Source organism: Chlorocebus sabaeus, chromosome 11, assembly GCF_047675955.1.
Source record: "Chlorocebus sabaeus isolate Y175 chromosome 11, mChlSab1.0.hap1, whole genome shotgun sequence".
NCBI classification, from domain to species: domain Eukaryota; kingdom Metazoa; phylum Chordata; class Mammalia; order Primates; family Cercopithecidae; genus Chlorocebus; species Chlorocebus sabaeus.
Genome location: NC_132914.1, coordinates 52,257,564 through 52,279,157, shown reverse-complemented (window position 1 = coordinate 52,279,157; position 21,594 = coordinate 52,257,564). Strand labels below are relative to the sequence as shown.

Here is a 21,594-nt window from a genome sequence, read left to right as displayed (position 1 = left end):
GAAAGAAAGGAAGAAAGGAAGGAGAAAGAGAAAGAAAGAAAGAAAGAAAGAAAGAAAGAAAGAAAGAAAGAAAGAAAGAAAGAAAGAAAGAAAAGAAAAGAAAAGAAAAGAAAAGAAAAGAAAAGAAAAGAAAGGAAAAGAAAAGGAAAGGAAAGGAAAGGAAAGAAAGAAGGAAGGAAGGAAGAAAGGGAAAGAAAGAAAGAAAATGAAAGAAAGAAAAAAGAAAGAAGAAGAGGAAGAAAGAAAGGAAGGAAGGAAGGAGAAGAAGAAGGAAGGAAGGAGAGAAAAAAGGAAGGAAGGAAAAGAAAGGAAGACTATAAATCATTGAATAAATAGAAAGGAAAGGAAAAGAAGAGAAAAAAGGAAGAAAGGAAAAGAAGATTGTAAATCATTGAATAAATAGGAACTCATGAGTCCATATTGATTAAATAAATGAATGGATAAGTAAATGGGAATATGAGAAAGGTTTTTCTTACACTAGAATGGTAGCTAATGAATTCAGAAGGAATGACTGAAGTAGAAAATCACTATCCAGCAACCATCAGGGTGATAATTCAACCAGGAAACATCAATGAGCACTAAAACTAATTGGTAAAAGTTTCATAAGGAAAAGGATACTTATGTACGTTCAAAGTACCTTTCCACAAAATATTTATTAATTACACTAGAAGAAAAAGAGTAACTTCACAGTGGAGACACCTGGCAGACATCACCTTCATCAGTACCATCACAGAAATCAGATCAATCAAAATAACGTGCCCGCTGACAGAATGCAATGCAGAGAATGCCGTATGACTGATTGATATTTCTGCCAAAAGTGAGAAGCCTGAAATTTAAACATGAGGAACATAAGATGAACCCAAATTGGAGACACTCTACACAATAACTGGTCTATAATCTTCAAAAGTGGCAATGTCATGAAAGTCACGGAAAGACTGAGGAACTGTGACAACTCAATGCTATGCGTAATCTTGGACTGGATCCTTCTGTCACAGGATCATTATTGAAACAATGGAAAATAACTAAATGGGGTGTATGGTTGAGATGGTTATAATGTATCAGTAGTGTATCAAATATTAATTTCCTAATTTTAATGGTTGCATTGAGGTTATGATGAAATATCCTTGTTCGTAGGAATTACCAAAAAATTCAATAGAAAAAGAACATTTAAGTAACTCAGAAGGATTGAAAGTTAAAAGATGAGCGAAAACCCACCAAGCAAATGAAAAACACAGAATCTTGATCTTAATATCAGTCAATATTTATTTCAGAGTAAACGTATTAAATGAGACAAGGAGAAGTGTTTATAAGGATAAAGGCTGGGGCCGGGCGCGGTGGCTCATGCCTGTAATCCCAGCACTTTGGGAGGCCGAGGTGGGCGGATCACTTGAGGTCAGGAGTTCAAGACCAGCCTGGCCAATATGGTGAAACCTCGCCTCTACTAAAAATACCAAAAATTAGCCAGGAATAGTGGCAGGAGCCTGTAATCCCAGCTACTCAGGAGGCTGAGACAGGAGAATCGCTTGAACCCAGGAAACGGAAGTTGCAGTGAACCGAGATAGCGCCATTGCACTCCAATCTGGGCAACAAGAGCGAAACTCCGTATCAGAAAAAAAAAAAAAAAAAAAAAAAGAATAAAGGTTGCACTCCATGCTAAAAACAGACACAAAGATTTCTGCACCTTTTAACGAGCACCAAAACTTCAGGAAAATGCAAAGAGATTCATAGTTGGGCAGGCTCTAATTCACCTGTCTCAAGCCGTAAAGGTCAAATAAACAAGAAAAGTTTGACTACAGAGTATCTAAGTAACCTAAACGGGAAAACAGGCTTAATTTAATACTCCTGAAAAGCCAGAATATCCTTTCATTTCAGAAACTTTTGAAAAATGCATCAAAAATTATATGATAAACAACTACACGACTACTAATGGTTAACATATCTGTCAAACTTTAAAATGTACCAGGTACTATTCATCAGTACTTTGTAGATCTTAATTCTTTTAATCCCCATAACAACCCCATGATAAAATTTGAGACACAGGGAGGTTAAACAAGATGCCTGGGGTCATGCAGCTGATACACGGGAAAACCAGGACTTGAACCCACGCAGTGAGGATCCAGAGTCTACACTCCTAACCAACACTTGAATAAACTCTAAAGTGCAGAAATGATGCAAATGAACATTCCCCAATAATAACACAATAAAACTAGAAATTAAGAACAGAACTAAGTAATTTTTAAAGTCTTATCCATATGAGAATTTATAACCCTCTTAAACAACTCTTGATTCAAAGAAGAAAACAAAACCAAAATTGCTATCTAAAATAAAATAATAATGAAAATACTATATATTAAAATCTATGAGATATAGCTAAAACAGTGTGCACAGGAAATTTCAAAGTCTTAAATATTAGCATTAATCAAAAAATGTTTAAAAATTAATTAAACCCCCAACTCAAAAGAATGAACTAAATTTAATGAAAACATAAAGAATAAATTAGTAAAAGCAAAAATTAATTGAATAGACAACAGAAAATTATAGAATCTAAATTTAAAATATCCAGAGCTAATTATTTATGGAAAATATAAACTATTATCTAACTTTTGAGAGGTAAAGAGGGTAGGCATGAGAGAAACCAGAATAAGAAATGAGGATGGGAACATTACAAAGGTAAAAAGGAAATTCAAACAATGAAAAGATTATTTTGCTTAAACCTGAGTAAATCGATTTTTAAACATGTGTAAAATGAATTATTTTCTAGAAAAAATCTCCAAGACCGCTGGGTGCGGTGGCTCACACCTATAATCCCAGCACTTTGAGAGGCCAAGGAGGGCGGATCACCTGAGGTCGGGAGTTCAAGACTAGTTTGACCAACATGCTGAAACCCCGTCTCCACTAAAAATACAAAATTAGCAGAGTGTGGTGGTGCATGCCTATAATCCCAGCTACTAGGGAGGCTGAGGCAGGAGAGTCGCTTGAACCCTGAAGGCAGAGGTCGTGGTGAGCCAAGATCACGCCATTGCACTCCAGCCTGGGCAACAGGAGTGATACTCCATCTCAAAAAAAAAAAAAAAGAAAAAGAAAAGAAAAAATATCCAAGAAACCTGACCCTGGATGAGGTGAACTACAAACAGATAAGTTGCGATACAAAACATAGAAAATATCAAGAGCTATCACACCAAAAAGCACCACACCCAGAGAATTTTACAAGTGAATTCTCTGTCCCTTTAAGGAACCCAATTTCACTAAACTGTTCCAGAACACAGAGAGGAGGAACCCTTCCAAATACATATCAAAGTCAGCAGATTATTTATTTAAAAACCCAAAAGACTGCCCACCAAAAAAGAAAATATAGAACAATCTTTCTTTCTTGCAAACATTAGGGCAAAGTTCTAAATGAGATACTATCAATAAAATCTAGCAGCAAGTAGAGTCCATGCCAGGAGTGAAAGAATGGTTTGATATTAGAAAATGTATGAATATAATTATATATAATATATACGGTTAATAAATATATAATATATATCTGTGTGCATATATATATAAATGGTTAACAAATAAAAACATATGTTTATATCCTCACAATGCTCCAAAGGACTTTGACAACAATTCAACATTCATATTTTTTAAAGGTGATATTATCATTTAAATGGTAGTGGTAATAAAACCACACTCAAAAGGTTGGCCACAAAAAGTTCTACTTAGAAAACAATCATAGAAGCATTCAGATAAATCAATCTAGGAACATGCCCCAAGAGATATGGGAAAGATAACAATTATTGTCTAAAGAAATCAAAGAAAGGAAGAAGAGAATGTCATAGAACTAAATCTATAACATCACAAAACTAAAATTCTAGAAAAATTAACATGGTAGGATGTGGGCGAAGAAGACCAAAGGGACACAGCAACATGAAGTACTTTTTAGAGAAGAAATATAGATATGGGGCATCCTATTCCTTCCCACCAATATTTCAGCAATTTTTTCCACTTTTTTTCTTTGCTGGGGTTGAAAGGAGAGGTCTAAGCTGGAAGATACACATTTAGGACCAATGAATACATAGACGAGATATAGATAGGATTTAAAGTTATGAAACTGAATGAAATGGCCAAAGAACTATAAATAGAGAAAAATGTCTCCTCCAATACTTAGAGGTTGGGGAAAGTTATCGAAATAACAGCAAAGAAGCAGCAGCCAGTGAGGCAGGAAGAAAGACAGAAAAACGTGGTGTCCTTGAAGCCAAAAGAAAAAAATGTATTTCCAAGAAGATGAGGTGATCAACTGTATCAAATGCTCCTGATAGGTAAAATAAGAGATCTAAGGACTGACTATTAGAATTAGTAATATGGCTATCTTGACAAGAGCAATTTCAGTGGGATGGTTTGGGTGGAAGGCTGATTTAGAATGAGTGTGGTAGGAATTGGCAAAATGAATACAACAAATCCTTTAAATAGGCTTGTTGTAAAGTGAAGTAAATCCCCTCAGAGGCATTCTGTTCAATGTCCACCCTAGAGATAATGGCCCTCAAGGACAATAGACAGTAGATCCTCCCAGAAAACAGACCTGAGGGCTGACAAATTGGCCAGGAAAGGGTACTGATTCAATGCTAGGCAGGGCATCCTTGCTATTTCTGCCCAGCAGAATATTTACTGTGAATCACTGGCTACTGGAGAAATTTATCATCATTCCTTTTTTGATGGAACTGTTCATTATGTTCCAGTCTTCCTTCTCCACTAGTGTATACTGTATGTTTCAATGATGTATATCTTGTAAACATAGGTCATAGGACATCAAGGAATTACAATTAGGCTTGAGATCTCGATCTGCAGTTAGGTACAGTAAACAGATGAGAAGCTTTCGGGTATCTTCTTTTAGAGATGGAGGCAATGTGCTTCATCTAGCACAAAAACATTTAAGTGTGTATATGTGATGAACGGTGTTTATAAATGATGGACAGCCAAAAGTGGAACTGTAGCAGACACCTAAAATAAGATGCTGAATAAAGCCAGGTGCATGTGTTACACTTCTAATCCCAATGCTTTGGGAGGCCAAGGTGGGAGGATCACTGGAGGCCAGGAGTTCAAGACTAGTCTGGGAAACATAGAGAAACCTGTCTCTATCCCCCCAGAATTTTTTTAATTAGTCAGGCATGGTGGTATGTACCTTTAGTCCCAACTACTTGAAAGGCTAGGGTGGTAGGATGACTTGGAAAGATGCCAAATAAAATCTCTATTGTAACTATAGCTACAAGTTGAAAACAGTAAAGTGCTGAGTACTCTACAACCTAAAGAGAGCCAACAAGGAGGCACCAGACACATCCCTCAAGATTGATTCAGAAGTCACAGAATTTGTCCTGTCACCATCACCCTAGTCCCCGGCATGTGTAAAGAACAGGAGCGAGAAGGAAAATATTGGAGATTTATTAGGGTCATGAGTTGTCATCCCTTCCCTCCACCCTCAAGCCAAGCAGCAAGGGCTTGGTGCTTGCCAAAAGGAAGAATGAAATTTCATTCCAAATTCAACACCTGCTTGCACAGCGGACTTGCTGATCTGCCCTCTGTGCCTGCTCAAATAGAGGAAAAAATAGAAGACTAGACGGAGGCAAGGAGTGTGATGAGCAGCCTTTTATACTGATTGGTATGGAAAGAGGGCAAGAGTTTCCTGTGGATTAAACAGATCTTGTGACTTGAGCCATCTTGTTGGTATCTGACTCAAAAGGGGCAGTCACTTGACAAGCAGACCCCCGATGTGAGAAGATATAGGGTGGACTGCCGAATGGCTGCTGAGGGTGGTTGAAAGAGAAAACTGTACAGTAGGGAGGTCCTGCAGGTGCCCCAAATACTCACATATGCACCCCTTCCTTGAGACAGCCATCATTTGGCCTCTTGCCACAAAGAGGACATGATCAGCCGGTCTTGGCCTAAGAAGCTGTGCTAGCTGAGAAAAGAGTCTGAGAGCAATCAGATAAGGGATGTTTATTTCTTTTCATTGATTGTCTCTTCTTGCTTAAACAAGCTGGGAGGAGCAGAGAACGAACTAGAAGAAAAAAAAAGGAGGTAGAGAAAGTGAGTGTTGAATTGGATGTGAAATTGAAATGTTAAATTGGACTTACCTATAGAATATACCAGAGATATTATTAAACGATTAGAAATGGAGGTTCCCCGGAGCATTTTCAAGGCAGCAATTAAAGGAAAATAAAACCATTACATATTTGAATCCCAGGTTCAGAATGTTGAATACGCCCATTAAATGCTGTTGGTTGCCTTTTTAATAGCTGCACCTCCCTTTCTCCTTGTGGACAGACTGATTTTATTCCCTATGCCCCTTTCTCATGGCCATGTGTTTCTGGGGAGGCAGGTCCCATCAGGAGATGAATCACAGTCAGCCAGAGCCAATCAAAGTGGTCCCGTTGCCTTTGCCAAAGCCTGGTTGACATGTCACACAAAGACACGTGATGCCATTCTGGCTAGTGAGACATGAGAGAGAGTATGCTATCAAGACTCCCAAGAAAGGATTCTCTTGATCGTAAAAGGTAACACAGGAAGAGAAGGGTCATTTTTCTGCCTCTGGACATCGTGAGGATGTGACACCTGGTGCAGCAGCAGCCAGTTTGCTACCTGAAAAGAGGTAGCCAGAAGACCAGGCTGTTGGACAGAAAAGAGTAGGATGGAGAAATGGAAAGAATCTAAGTCCTTCGTGAATTCATTAAGCTGCTGAATTTACCAAGCCTACCTCTAGTGTTCTTGCATCATGAGATATGCCTTTTTTATTGTTTGAGCCAACTAAATTGGACTGTCCATTATTCCCAGGTAAGAGCATCCTACCTGAGACTGTGTAGGAAATTGGGTGCTCTCGGTTGCATCTGAAATCTCTGTTATGAAGCCAGTACATCCCTAAACAAGGGCCCCAGTGTTAAACCCTCTTCCCCATGCCCAGGAGGGAATTAGTGGGAATACAAATCTCCCTAACACACAGATGTGATCATGATGGGTCACAACCGCAACCTGTTTTGGTTTTCCCTTACTTAGAGTCCTCTCTGTGATTCACAAGTCACATGATTCCTTCCAGATTCAGAATTCCAAAATTTTTTGATCTTCAGTCTTCCCCAAGAACAACCTCCATCCTCTGACTGTGTACTCTGCCATTTGTATTTCACCTCCTGATGTGCAAGTGGGAAAGACAGGTGCCCTGGCCTTCAGGGTGTCTACCCTCCAACCATCCTGATTGGCTGTGGCCCCTTCTCACAGCTTACAGTCCTCACACTGGAATATAACCCCGCTGAACAGAGCTATTGACACGAAGCATCCAATTGGGAATTGCTTGTGTAGTTTGACGACTGACTCCTAAGGGCTTTAAGAGGAAAGGAAAAAGCCTACCCATAGATGGGTGAGTGATCACGAGGCATGCCAGGAACTGCACCTTTCCGTGTAGCTGGCCCATCCAGCTCCACACCCACGGCCACTCACCCACTCCCAACCCGGCTCATGGGGCTCTATGTGGGACACTGAGCAGCCAGCCCACATGGGTAACATTCCCAAGGCCCCATCTTCCAGATGGAGAGAGAGTGTGTTTTCACAGACTGCCCAGGCTGAGCCAAGTCTGGCTCAGAGCTTCCTGCAGAGAAACTGGATATGGCTGGAATGGACATGACAGCAATGGACCCTGAAGAAGGGAATAGAGACTCACTCAGAAAGAACTGCTAGATCCGGACTGGGAACAAGACAGAAGCTGCTCGCCCTCCCCACCCACACCAGGGTCCCACGGCAGTGGAACCTCTCTGCAGTTATCTCCTCTGTACTGGCGCTCTCCTGACTCCTTTCTCTAATGACTCTCCCATCTCCAATGTGGACCTGCTCCCTCTGGCCGTGTTAGCCACTGAGCTCCCCTGTCGATGACTTTTTTTCCCCCTTATTCCAGTAACAGGGGATGAGGTGAAGTTTGGGAAGTGTTTGGAGGCAGAAACATTGATTTCCTAGAATAGTCAATGGATATGTGGGAAACAGCACAGAATGTGTGAAATGGATTTCCACCAGGAAGCCAAGGATTTATGGCTGCTGTACTGTGACGTTGACTCTAGTGATGCTTGGTGTAGGTGAGACATTATGGGAAGAGCATGGGAATCAGAGCCAAGCAGTTCCAGGTTCAAATCCCAGCCATGCCAGTTGCTGTTATGTTACTTTGGTAAATGTACTTAACCTCTCTGAGCCTCAGTTTTCCCAGTCTGTCAGAGACTGTCAATACTTCCCTGTAGATTCCTATGAGAATTAAATAGTCCTGCACCTGGCTCAAGGTCAGACCTCACAGAATGTTGGTCTCCTTTTTCCCCTTCTCTTCTCCAGCCCCACTGCCCCAGGGCAGCAGCCCCCATGGTGATATCCCCCCTTATCTCTCTCTCACACACACACACTCTCTCACACATACACTCTCACACACACACTCACACACACTGTCACACACACATACAGGCACACACTGACTCTCACACACACACACATACTCACACTCTCACACTCACACACTCACACAACCAAAACAACAGACTCTCTACCTCCCAAAATCCTTACCAGAAAATAAGTTTAAACTTTTGTGTAGAAGCCATTCTGTCTGCCTAGGGTAGTCCTGTTCTCAGCATCAGAACCGCTCTGGATGCTGCTTTTTAAATGTGGGTTCCTGGGCTGCATCCCAGGCCTACTAACTGAAGAGGAAAGGGGATTGAAACGCACTCCCCAGCTGGTTGTGAAGTTTGAGAGCAACCAGCCTGATGCTGTTCTTCTTGAAATAAAAATCTCCCAAGAAGTTTTCCACCCCTGTTCCAAGAGGGTGTCAGGTCTTGGAACAGGAGTCCTAGAGATCCTGGGAGATCCATCTGGACTTTCCCTCTCCTTGCTGAGGAAAAGGATGAGGTCCAGAGAAGTGGCGGTGGGGCAGGGGTTGGGGGGTGCGGCTGCCGATTGAGGACTGCGGAGTGAGTCCGTGGCGGAGCTGAATCTTGGACCCAGGTGTCCTGACTATAAGCTAATGATGCTTGAGGTGGGGTGGGTGGAGCTTTAAAAATAGGCTTTTTCAAGTTTACAAGATTCACTCAGGTTCCATTAAGTGACAGAAGGAAGGAAGGAAGATCAGGAAGCCATGTCAGCAGGCTTCACAGAGTACCAAGCAGAGACCCGCTGGGCTGTGAGCCCCTTCAGCCGCTCTGAGGACAGTCACTTTGTCATAGCTTGAGGCCCAGGGCCTCCCCTAGACAGGAGTCTTCATCTCTCCCTCCCTCTAGCCTGGCCTCTCTCTTCTTCTACTGTTTTTACATCTCTGAGTTTTCTTTCTCTCTGTCTCTCTGACTCAAACTTCACTGAGAGTGACCTCATTCGCTTGGTTAGGAACCATCCAGTAGAAAGCCCTGGAAATGGACAGCTCTCCTGAGAGGCCATGGGCTCCCTTGTGTCCAGCCTGTTGATTGTTACCTCTGAATAAGCCCAGACTTCCTCACAAATAGGAGTGGTTAGGGTAACAAAGACATCTGACCCAAAGTCGGGCATCTTGTGTGCAAAGAACCACGTGACCTCATTTCTCAGAAGGGAGTTATAGGTGTGGCAGACACGTGGTCACCTCTCCAGGACATATTTCCCGTAACTGAGTACCCAGGATGAGACTGGGCTCTGAGAAGGACAGATCAGGAAGGACAGACACGGAAAGCCTTGCCTGCTTCTAATCCAAGTCTGAGGCTGGTCTGGAACCTTCGGAGCCAAATTTAGCAAATAAACACAGAACACCCAGTTAAATGCAATTTCAGATATATTTGAGACATACTTAGGTACTGCGCAATATTTGAGGCATATTGACAATATTTTCATTGTTTCTGTGAAATTCACATTTATCTGGGTGACTTACATTTTATCTGGCACCCTTACCCGGGAGAGGAGGGACCTGGTCTGTTTTGTTCAGCATTGGAGCTTAAGCACCCACACCATACCTGGTGTAGGGCAGACATTCTTGTTGAACTGTGTGTGGGAGGAGGCCTCTCAGAAGTTCCCTGCCACACATACTAAAGAGATACTTTGTTGAACAAACATATCCCCAAGGGGCCATCTTTGAAAAGGCACATTGACTCATTTGACAAAACCAGACTGGAAACTTAGCAAGAGTTAAGATCTGCGCTAAATAAATTGGGATTCAGAGACAAGTAAGCTATGGCTCCTGTCCTCAACATGGTAACTGACCAGTAACAGCAATAGATTTCAAAACAGATCACTACAATAGAGTGCAATAACTGCTAGACAACAAAGGCCTAAGGCCAGGGTCCAGGTGATTGTGTTCACCATTGTATCTCCAAATCTTGCTGCCTGGCAGGCACTTAATAAATAGTAGTGGAATGTAATAATGAAAAGATAAATATATGAACAGTGCATCGTAGAACCACAGAGGTGAGTGACTAACCAAGGGAGGAGGGATGGTGAGAAGGTTGTGTTCACTCCAGGGAGGAGATGACATCTGATCTGGATCACGCTGTGGGAACATAGCAGGCAGATGGAGAGGAAGAAGATTCCTGACAGAGCAACGGCATGAACCCAAGTATAACACTCCAGTGAGTAGGGAATAATTCACAAGGGTACGAAATGAGGCTGTGAAGGTGGAAGACCAAGGAGTTTGGACTGTATCCCATGGTGATGGATAGTCATTAAAGACTTTTGAGTACAGAAGTGGCATGAACTTCGTGAGATCCCTCCAGCATTAGCATGAAGAATGGACCGTAGTGGAGACAGACTGGAAGCCAGAAGAGCAGTGAAAAACTAAAATAGCCTAGTCTGCAGATGCTGAGAGCCTCAACATGTGAATTATGTATATTAGGAAATAAGCTTGCAGAGCTGAAACCCTACCCTCATAGACTTGCTGTGAATGCCCTCATCTGCCCCTGTCCTGTTCCCAAGTGCCCTGGGCTATGGGAGGAGTGGTTGCTGGTGAGAGGAGGAGTCAGGGAGGAAGGGGTGTTTGGAGGCAGCCCAAGACAAACTTCCTTCACTACACCACCTTGCCTAAAGAGAGAGCTTTGCCAGAACAATTGGAAGACAACTGCCAGCCCCTTGGGGCTCTCCCCGGCACAGGTCTCACACTGGCTGGCACAGCCAACTGTGGTCTCCAGGCATTACCTTACCTATGCACATTCCCAGCAAGCCACGCTCCCTGCTGAGGACAAGAGACTCAGTGTTAGGGTACAGCAGCCTTCTCCTTCCTGGAGAGGTTTCAGAGAGAATATCAAACTTCCAGCTGGAAAAGGACACGAGATCAACCAGATTAGTTCCTAGGCCCACCACCAAGACCCAGGCCCTACGCACAACCCTCATCTGCTCTCCAGATGCCTTTCCGGGCATCCGACTGCTCCATCTTGTCTGCTTTTAGAGGCACTAGACTCCAGATGTGGAGTTAGACTAAACTGGGTTCAAATTCACCCATATATGTGGCCTTATGCAAGTAACCTCACCTCTATAAACATCAGTTTTTTTTCTTGGTAAATAACACATACCTCCCAAACCATCATGAATTAAATGGGATATCCCATGGGAACAAACTCAGGATACTACTTGGCATATAGTCGGAATTTCTGTAACTGCCTCACTCCTTCATTCCTGAACTGATGGGGAGTTTTATCTACACCCTAGAGCAGGGGTTCCCAACCCCCAGGTCACAGACTGGTACTGGTCTGTGGCCTGTTAGGAACCGGGCCACACAGCAGGAGGTAAGCAACAGCCAAGTGAGCATTACCACCGTGATGTGCCTCCTGTCAGATCAGTAGCAGCATTAGATTCTCACAGGAGTGCAAACCCTATTGTGAACTGCACATGCAAGGGATCTAGGTAGCATGCTAATCTAACTAGTGCCTGATGATCTGAGGTGAAACAGTTTCATCCTGAAACTATCCCCATCCTCCCCCTGGCCATGGAAAAACTGTCTTCCGTGAAACTGGTCCCTGGTGCTAAAAAGGATGGGGGCCACTGCCCTAGAGGACAGCCTGACCGTTCCTTGATTCATTCACTCCACTAATATTTCCTAGGACTCTCCTATGTGCCAGATACCTGCTAGGTACTGGAAAAACAATAGCAAGCAAAACAGATATAATCCCAGCCATTCTGGAACTTTCATTCTTCTGGAGGAGATAGATGTTAATTAAATGATCATACAAATGAAAGTAAAATTACACAGTAATGAGTACTATGAAAGAGGGAAACTCACACCCAGGTCCTTATTCCAAGGACTTCTGGGGATGAAACCTGGAGCCGACACACCTTTGGCATGGTCCGGGCCAGGGGGAAGGCCGGGGGCCTTACTTTCCAGTTAACTGGTTTCCCAGAAACTCCAGTTCCCAAAAACAAACCTATTCAGAATGGGAAACTTGGGAGGAGAAACCTAGTATGTTCCCAGGTCCAGTTTCCCCAGAGTCCATCCTTACCTCAAAGTAAATAAAGCCCTGCCAGGCTGCCTCTTCAGCAACTCTCAGCAGCCTCCCCCAGAAAAACTGATCCTGCTACAGCTCCACCATGGAGTGCTTCATGGTCCTGCTGCTGGCCAGCCTAGCCTCCACCTCTCTCGCCGTCCTTGATGGTGAGTCTGGCCGCCTTCCACACGCCTCGGTCCCCTAAAGGTTTTTGAGCTGTCAGCTGGAGAGACCTCAGCACTAGGAAGGGCCTTCCTTAATCCTTGTAATATGCTGTGTGGAGAGATGGAAAGCTGCAGAACCAAAAGTTCACACCTGGATGTCCTAGGTATGGAGGTGAGGGACTAGGGCATATGATTCTGGGAATTCTGCTACCTAGAAAGCCCGGAGCTGGAGCCAGAGGGGCCAAAACAGATCCAAATCAGGATGCACTATGGGTCAATGGAGGTTCAGATCAGATTCCAGCCTCTGGTGATGCTGGATAGTCCAGGCAGAGTCACTACCTTTCTCTGGACTTCCGTGCCTCCCTCTATACAATATGTACTCACACATTCATTCCATAGCTACTTACTGAGCACTAACTCTGTGTCAGACACATAGTTCTAGGCACTTGGATACACTAATAGAATAGACAGTCATCATTGAAATTACATTCTAAGAGAAAGTAACAAACAATGAACATATTAAATAAATTACAAAGTATGTTTGAAATGCTAAGGAGGATGTAGACGAAGGTAAGGAAGATTGAGAATGCTGGGGCAGAAGGGGTTACAGAGGGAAAAACTCATATGTTAACTGTCTTGAGACCTCTGAAGACTTTAACTTCTTCTCTTTCAGAGCCAGAAGGTAAAATTCACTCAGAGACTCAGCCTGCAGATGCCTGTAAGTCTCATGCTGGCATCCTTTAGAGTAAGTCAATGGTAGTAAAAGATTGTCCAGTAAATGATGAATTCTCCATCTGGGAAAGAAGTGGAGCAAAGACAAACCCTCCTAGTATTGAACCTTAATCTTTCCTGCTGCACTAGTTGGCCAAAATGTGAGGGCCAGGAACCATTTGAACAGCCCTTTCTGCTGGCTAGTCATTGGAGATAGGAGTGGGAACCACACCTCCCACCCAAGTGCTAGCAGGTCAAGGGTTTTAGCTCATGGAGGTGAGGATGTTGGAGTGGCTCATCTGTTCCAGGCTCCCCACTGCCACAGCCCAAAACCGTGAACATTGCGGGATTCTGCTTTGTGTATTATCCATAGACATGGTTTAATCTCAGGCTAGCTTCCCCCAGTCTACCTTGGAGGAGCCAGAGAAGGCAGATTCAAGCAATACCCAAAATTCAGAAGGAAAAAAAACAATATTTACTGAACTCCTCCAATGGGCCAGACAATGGGACCTATGTTTGCAAAGTTAATCTCTTCTCATTGGGAAGGTAAATTTGCTAGGGAAAGTGAAATTCCTAATCAATAGCATTCAAAATCAGAGATGTGCCTTTCAGGTGCTCATAGATTTGGATTCTGGTACAGGACCTCAGTCCTACTTGTATGTTAATTAGGCAATGACTCAACCCTGATAGGCTCCACATGTTAAGGAACATGACATAGGATGGCTAGCTGCTTCTCACCATGCGCTGTCACTCCGCCCCCCATTCCCTTTATCTTCCTGGTTCCAGCTGCCCAGGTCACCCCTAGCAGCCACCCCAAGAAGGACCACGTTTCTGATGAAGACCTCTCTAAGGAGTCCTTCATCTCCAAAGAAGAGCTGGTTTCCAAAGAGAATGCTGTCAAAAGAGCAAAGAGTCAAAAGCCCATGCCCCAAGAGGACAATTTCAAAAATGTTAAGCTCCAATTAGAAGAGACTACAGAACGGGCGCCCAGGGCTGGTATGAGCCAGGGAAAGGGGAAGCCGCTGGGCAGGTATTCAGCAGGAAAGGGAAGGGGCTGGGAGCTACTTGGGTGGAAATAGGTGGGGTTAGAAAGAGAAAGGAGGCTGTGGAGGAACAAGAACTAAATGTAAGTGCGAGTCAAATGAAGCATTGATCGCCAGTCCTGTGAAAGGCTGTTGCTGGGGTGGAGGGGAGAGGGTGGAAGGGAACCAGCCTTAACTTGACATTTCCCTCCCAATACTCCTCAGCAACCACCTCAGAGGGAAAACTCTCCAAACTGGGCCATAAAGTCAGGAAGAATCTGGACAAAGCTTCGAAAGGAATCATGAACTATCTGAAAAACCTAATCCCTAGCGCCAATGATGCCAAGAGGCCCTAATGATGAGGGTGCCTGAATTCCAGACTGGGCTGTGGGAGAGGCTGCATCCCAAAACCATCTTTCAGCTCCTCAAAATGTGCATTAAAGCATTGCGTCACAAGTCTGACTCTGTGGTGGCTTTGCTGGGCTCAGGAAGAGAGGCAGGATGCCCCCACTGTACTGGGCTTCTTTTTTAGTTACCCTATCCCTTTGACCTTTGAGTTTAAACCTGTCATCTACCTCAGCTTACAAACCTGCTTATGTCTCCACATCCCAAAACATCCTCTGCAAAGTCCTGACCCTCCTCACCACTGCCCCCACCTCACCAATGCACTGCCCCATGCCCCTCAGCTCCTGTGCACACCTCATGCCCCTACAGTCTACCATCTGCACCCATCCAGCCTCCACAACTGCTCTCCAAAGAGTCACAAACATCAACAAATCCTGTGATGGCCTCTGTAGAACTGGACACAATTACTCCTTCCAGAAACTTCTCCTCACTCACTTTCCAGGACACTGCCCTCTCCTAGTTCTCCAAGCTCTCTGTTCCTTTCCCAGCACATTTTTGGACTGCACTCTGTGCTCCCAATGTCTCATCCTGTAACCTCTTGTCTTCTCTCCACCTCTACACCCTCTACACCCTCATCTACCAAGACTTCTGCTTCACCACAGAGTGGATGACTCCCATTCACCCACTCAACAAACACCCCCCACGTGCTTACCATGTGCCAGGCCCATCTCCCTAATATGTGCCTGTCTCCTCCCAACCCTGGCCAGTTCTCACTGTAACAGCACATGAGACTCAATGGGTAAAGAAGAGCATGGGAAAACGAAGGTTTCTGTCTTACAGATGAAGGGAAGCTGTCACTCAAGGGCAGGTAGGAGGGCAGGAAGGGAAACATCTCAGATCTCTAGTGTCCTACCTCCAGGACACATAAAAAGATGTGCTCAGAAGATCAACAGAGCAACTGACCTCCTGCAATGCAGAGCTGGTCTGTCCTGGCCCAGGAAAATCTGGAAATATGTTCAGACCTAGAGAGAGATAAAATAATCTACTTCCTCCCTTTGCTTTCTCCTAGTACAGAAAGTCGCCACATGCCCACTTTCCCTAGTTTACCCACCTTACCCCCAGGGGAAGAACACACAACTCCACCAAAAATATCTCCCAAGCTAGATCGAAAGTTCTATTATGGGTCTTTCTCCAGATATAGCTTAAGATAAGGCAGAAATTCTTTTCAAAATAACAGAGGAGGGAAGGTAGGAACCTGCGAAGTTCAAGAAAAAAAATTGGAGGGAAGTTTCCTGAGTGGATGATATTAGGAACATGGACGTGTCTTGCAGATTAAGAAGCCCCAGATTCATCCTTCTGATCCTCCAGTTCAGGCCAATATAGAAAAGGATATAAGAGTTGTTACCCAGTGAGGATCAAAGCATCCATCTTACTAATGGCTGGACAGCTGTGCCACAGCCCACAGCACAGGGCTCTCTGTGAAAACCCGATAGGAGACCTCAGGCTAAAGGGCCCCTGCCCACACTCCCAACCCAGACTGACTCACTGAATAAACAGAAACAGGGCTGGATAAGACACTATCAGGCTCTCATCTGTAAGATCATCTACTCTTCCCTCAGGGAGGAGGAAGGAAGGAATGGAAAGGTAGGCTGGGAAGTATTCCCCCCAACCTGCTCTTCTTGTTGGGAGGGGATAGGAAGGAATGCCCCCAACACAGAGTCACAGAAGAGAGCCTTCTCTCTTCTGAAGCCTTTGGGCTTAACAGGTGAGCCTGAGATCTGCCATCAGCCACAGCTGTGATTGGAGGGGTGCAGGAGAGAAGACCAGCAGCACATCAGAGTGGTCTTCCACTCTGCAGACATTTGGCCATTTGTGGCCTTACCATATATATGCTCACTGATTTAATATACAGTAGCTCCTACTATGTGGCAGGCCCTAGTTCCAAATGCTTTATACATATTTACCCATTTAGCCCTTGCAAAAGACTTAAAAAGTTTGTTATCTCCATTTTCAGATGAAAAAAATTAAGTACAGTTTCTCACCACAATTCTTTCCTCCTGAAATTGGTGAGTTGACAAGTTTACTGTTGGTACCCAAGCCTCTGAATCGAGTTCAAATAGGACACAAATTAACTCCAAGACTGTACTGTTCCCTAGACTCTATTTCCTCTCTCCAATCTGCTCAGTCATATTGCTCAGTAGAGCTCACTTGAGGGTTACAAATAAGTACTATGTTAACAGCATAAAAGATAATAATTCAACATCAGCAAAAAAAAAAAAATCCTAAATTTGAACATAAACCCTCTTCTAATTTCTTTTTCTTTCTTTCTTTCTTTCTTTCTCTTTCCTTCCTTCCTTCTTTCTTTCTTTTTTCTTGTTTTTTCTTTTTTTAGGCAGAGTCTCATTCTGTCATTCTGTCACCCAGGCTGGAATACAGTGGCACAATCTCCGCTCACTGCAACCTCTGCCTCATGGGCTCAAGCGATCCTCCTAATTTCAAAAGGAACAAAGAACAAAATTGAAATACACCTTTCAATGCAAGAAAAGTAAAGTCCAACATTCCTCCCCTCCCAATTTTTTACTCATCCTTAGCCCAGAGTCTTATTCAAAAGGCATCTAGGTATGTCCATTTGTCTAGACATCTCCATTCTTAAAGAAAATTCATTTCCCGGCGAGGCATGGTGGCTCTCGCCTGTAATCCCAACAGTTTAGGAGTAGGATCACTTGAGGCCAGGAGTTTGAGACCAGCCTGAGCAATATAGCAAGACCCCGATCCTTACTTTTTATTTATTTATATATATACACACACACACACACACACGATATATATATACACATATATATTAAATATATATATAATATAAATAAATTAGCTGGGTGTGGTGGTGCACACATGTAGTCCCAGCTACTTGGGTGGCTGACATAAAAGGGTTACTTGAGTCCAGGAGTTCAATGCTGCAGTGAGCTGTGATTGCGCCACTGCCCTCCAGCCCAGGGTGACAGAGCAAGGCTATGTCTCTAAATAAATAAATAGAAAATCCATTCCCAAAAAACTCATTCTTTGTCTCCCCCAACCAGGTGCCAGGCTCTGGCTGGGCCTTCAAACATGAAAAATTTTGTGACCTGTTGAGATGGGGTGAAGAGAGTGGTTTTGTTTTCTTCTTCTTCTCCTTCTCCTTCTCCTTCTCCTTCTTCTTCTTCTTCTTCCTCTGACGGAGTCTCGCTTTGTTACCAGGCTGGAGTGGAGTGGCACGATCTCAGCTCACTGCAACCTCCGCCTCATGGGTTCAAGCAATTCTCCTGCCTCCGCCTCCTGAGTAGTTAGGACTTACAGGCACAGGCCACCATGCCCAGCTAATTTTTGTGTTTTTAGTAGAAACGGGGTTTTACTATGTTGGCCAGGATGGTCTCAAACTCTTAACCTGGTGATCTGCATGCCTGGGCCTCCCAAGGTGCTGGGATTACAGGCGTGAGCCACTGCACCTAGCCTGGGAGTGGTTTTTGTCATTTTTGTTGCTCCCACTGTTTGGTAGAATAAGATCTAGAAAGGAAAGGAGGGGTACATACATTCTCCCTATCACTTTAGCTTCCCATTGTGCAGATAGGGTTAGGTACCTGCATCTCCATCTTCTGTCTGGCCTGGGGTAAGCCACCGCCTCAGACCTCTTGGGTGTGACTACGGGAAGGATTGTGGTGAAACCTCACAAATCTGTAGAGGATGAGGAGGACACAGAGCCACCAGCATGGGGCGTGTTCCCTGGGAGTCAGGGAAAGGCTGCTATGCCTGGAGGCAGGGGACCGGCTGCATCCTGATCTTCTTCCCCCTGAAATGTGAGTAGTTCCTCTAGCATCTATGAAGTTGACTTAATCCAACCCCAAAGAGCCCATGGGTCCCTCCTTTTCAAAGTTAGAGTAACTAGGATACATAAAATACCACCAAGCAATAATACCAAAAAGTACCAGCTCCGCACCAGCCAAACTCAAAAACACAAGCACATTCTCAGGCCCCAGAGCAATTACATGCCCAGGCCCTAGTGCATGGTTTTTTTGTGGGGCTTCTAAGGGTTTTTTGTTTGTTTGTTTGTTTGTTTGTTTGCAGGGGTAGAAGGTGGAAGAAAAAAACCTTTGACACAGCTTCAAGGTGCAGGAGAAAGATGTCATGGAGGCCAGCGCTCAGCCGCAGTGCCTCAGGTGTACCTGGCTCCATGCAGCTTCTCCAGCCACACTTCTGCTGCTGCTTGTGGGCCTCATCTCATCTGTGCTCCTCCTACATGTCATTATCAGTGAGCAGCTCATGGCAGCACAGCGGGAGGAATTTGTCTTGCTTAGCCAGGGAAGGTTCAGTTGCAATGGAAGAGGTGATGACAAGGCATCTCAATGTCAGTCTCCTCCTCAAGGCTCAAAAGACACATGGGACACTTGAGCTGTGCAGGAATCCCATGGCTAATGCCAGTATCATGCTGCGGTAGAAACTAAGTGGTATCTGCAAGAAGAGAGAAAGCCTCAACTTCACAAGTGGGAGAAATCTCTTGTGGAGTGACTAATGTTGGCATTAAGTTTGCCTTCGGACGGTGGGATCATGCATACCGCCTCTTCTCTCAAAGTGGGGGCTTAGGATATTTCTATCATCTTATGATATTGAGAAATGTAAGCTTGATTCAATCATACCACAATGTATACATATATCAAAACATCACATTGTACGCCATAATTGTATACAACTGTGATTTGTCAGTTTAAAAATTTTAAATTTTTGGAAAACAGAATTTCAGATGTGACTAGATCTATTTATTTCATGCATGAATTCCCTTTAGAGTATATTTCATCTTCTCAGTAATTCTGTGGCATGCTTCCTCAGGACATGGGCAATAACAGCCCCCAAGCCCCCATTTAAAAAAAAAAAAAAAAAAAAAAAAAACCTGCATTCCTTTGAAATTTACCTAATAATGTTTCACCACTAAACTTCCTGATCATCTTCCCTCACTCTGTGCAAGTGACTGGGTCAACGCTCCCTCTAGCGGCCTCAAACTGTTTTGCATCGTTGTTAAATCCCTCCAGGCCCCTTCACCCTCCCTGATCTAGAAATAAATATTCTGCTCTTTTCTAGTTCCATCCTTAAAACTATTTAGGCATGGAGCCATTTCCCTTCTCTTTTAATGTATCTCAAGCATGGGTTCTATGAACTCAAACTTTCTCCCAAGAAAATCTCATCTTTTCTCCCAACTCAATCAACAGAACTGCCCTCTTTTTTCTTTTCCCTTTCTCTCTGACTTTTCTCACTATAAGACCAAGACTTGTATCTTATATGAACCCCATATTTCCTTGATTCTTTAGGAAAATATGATTTCTAAAGAGTATTCCAGGTACAGGACTTGTTCATTTCTCCCGTATCTTCAAATTTATAGTAATTCCATGGAGTTTTTCTTCACTTTCACCCACAGTCACATTTCCTCCACATAAAGGATCCCATTATTTTTATCTGTATGAAGTCCACCACATCTCTATGGTTAATCCCACAGTGGGCCTCTGAAATCTGAAACCCTGGCTGGAGCTTCATAAACGTCCAACCCAAGCCACTTTGAGACTACGTGGTAGGAAATAATCTCAGGAGCCTGTGATCAGGCCATAAACGAAATCCCTCCCGAGTCCTCCAGCCACCCTAAAGGCAGTTCAGAACAAAGCAGACATTGGGACCCGCATCCGTGGGTGAGAAAAAAGAACAAGAGAAAAATGGTAAATAAAAACTAAGAAAAAAGTCAACAACAATAACAACAAAAAGGAAACCAAAGTAGACAATCAGCTGGACAGCCAATGTAGCATCACCTACTAAATATCAGCACACATCATCTGAAGCCAAAATTTCACAGCCTTATGCTCTGTACCAAGTGGAACTGGGATAATTTCATTCCAGCCTCAGCTGCACCCACACAGCTGCAGGTCAGAGTTACCTTTAGAGCGTTTGCTGTTAAAATCCACTGTATTTGGGTCCCCCAAGACCAGTCTTTGACTCCACCATCACAGCTCCAGGGAGGGCCACCAGCACGTCATCCCTCTGCCCCTCTGAGTCTGGCCAATGGAGAAGGTGTCCAGAGAACAGGGAGCAAAAAGGAGACCAAAGCATCAGTTGTATTAACGGCCAGACAAGTGCCAGGGAACCTACAGCACTCTGACCTCCCTGGCAAGGCTGAGCTGGAGAATGCTATCGAGACACAAGCCCAAAAGGGGCTTTCTCCCACTAAACAGTGAGAGAAACAGCAGGGAGAGGTGGGGAGGTGAAGTCCTGTCCAAATGTGCACCCTCATGAGAGAGGGCAGGAGAGAAAGAGGCAAAGCTATTGAGGAACATTCCTGTTGATGCATTAACTCCACCCCCTGGTGAAACGTGGTGTAATAAATGTTCTGCCTCACCAGCTGTCATAGCATCTCACCCTGCAGGAAGGAGCAGTCACCCATAAGAGAGCCTTTCATCTTGTATCAGTTTTCTAGTTACAAATTACCACAAATTTACCAGCTTAAAACAACACAGATTTATTATTTTACAGTTCTGTAGTTCCGGAGTTCCAGATGGGTCTCACCGGGCTGAAATCAAGGCATGTCCGCAGGGCTGCGTTCCTTTCTGGAGCCTCTAGGGGAGAATTCATTTCCTTGCCCTTTCCAGCTTCTAGAGGCCGTCCACAGTCTTTGGCCTATGGCCCCATTCCTCCATTTTCAAAGCCAGCCCCATCCGGCCAAGGCTTCTCACCTTGCCACCAGTCTGGTTCTCTCTTTGGAGTCCTTTGTCCACATTTAAGGATGCTTGAGATTACACCGGGCCCACCCAGATAATCTAGGAGAATTTCCCTATTTTAAGACCAGCTGATTAGCAACCTCAGCTCAATCTGCAACCTTAATTCTCTATTGCCAATGTAAGCCAACACACTCACAGGTTCTGT

The 21,594-nt window shown here is 44.1% G+C and overlaps 1 protein-coding gene across 1 annotated transcript; it reads left to right on the top strand.

Moving 5' to 3' along the window:
* Positions 1-12,525: 12,525 nt before the first annotated feature.
* LOC119620705 (glycosylation-dependent cell adhesion molecule 1-like) lies at positions 12,526-14,742 on the top strand. The gene is made up of 4 exons (XM_037988540.2): positions 12,526-12,589; positions 13,260-13,304; positions 14,084-14,293; positions 14,545-14,742. Exons 1-4 carry the CDS (start codon positions 12,526-12,528, stop codon positions 14,673-14,675), a joined length of 450 nt encoding a protein of 149 aa, XP_037844468.2. The 3' UTR covers positions 14,676-14,742.
* The last annotated feature ends 6,852 nt before the right edge of the window (positions 14,743-21,594 follow it).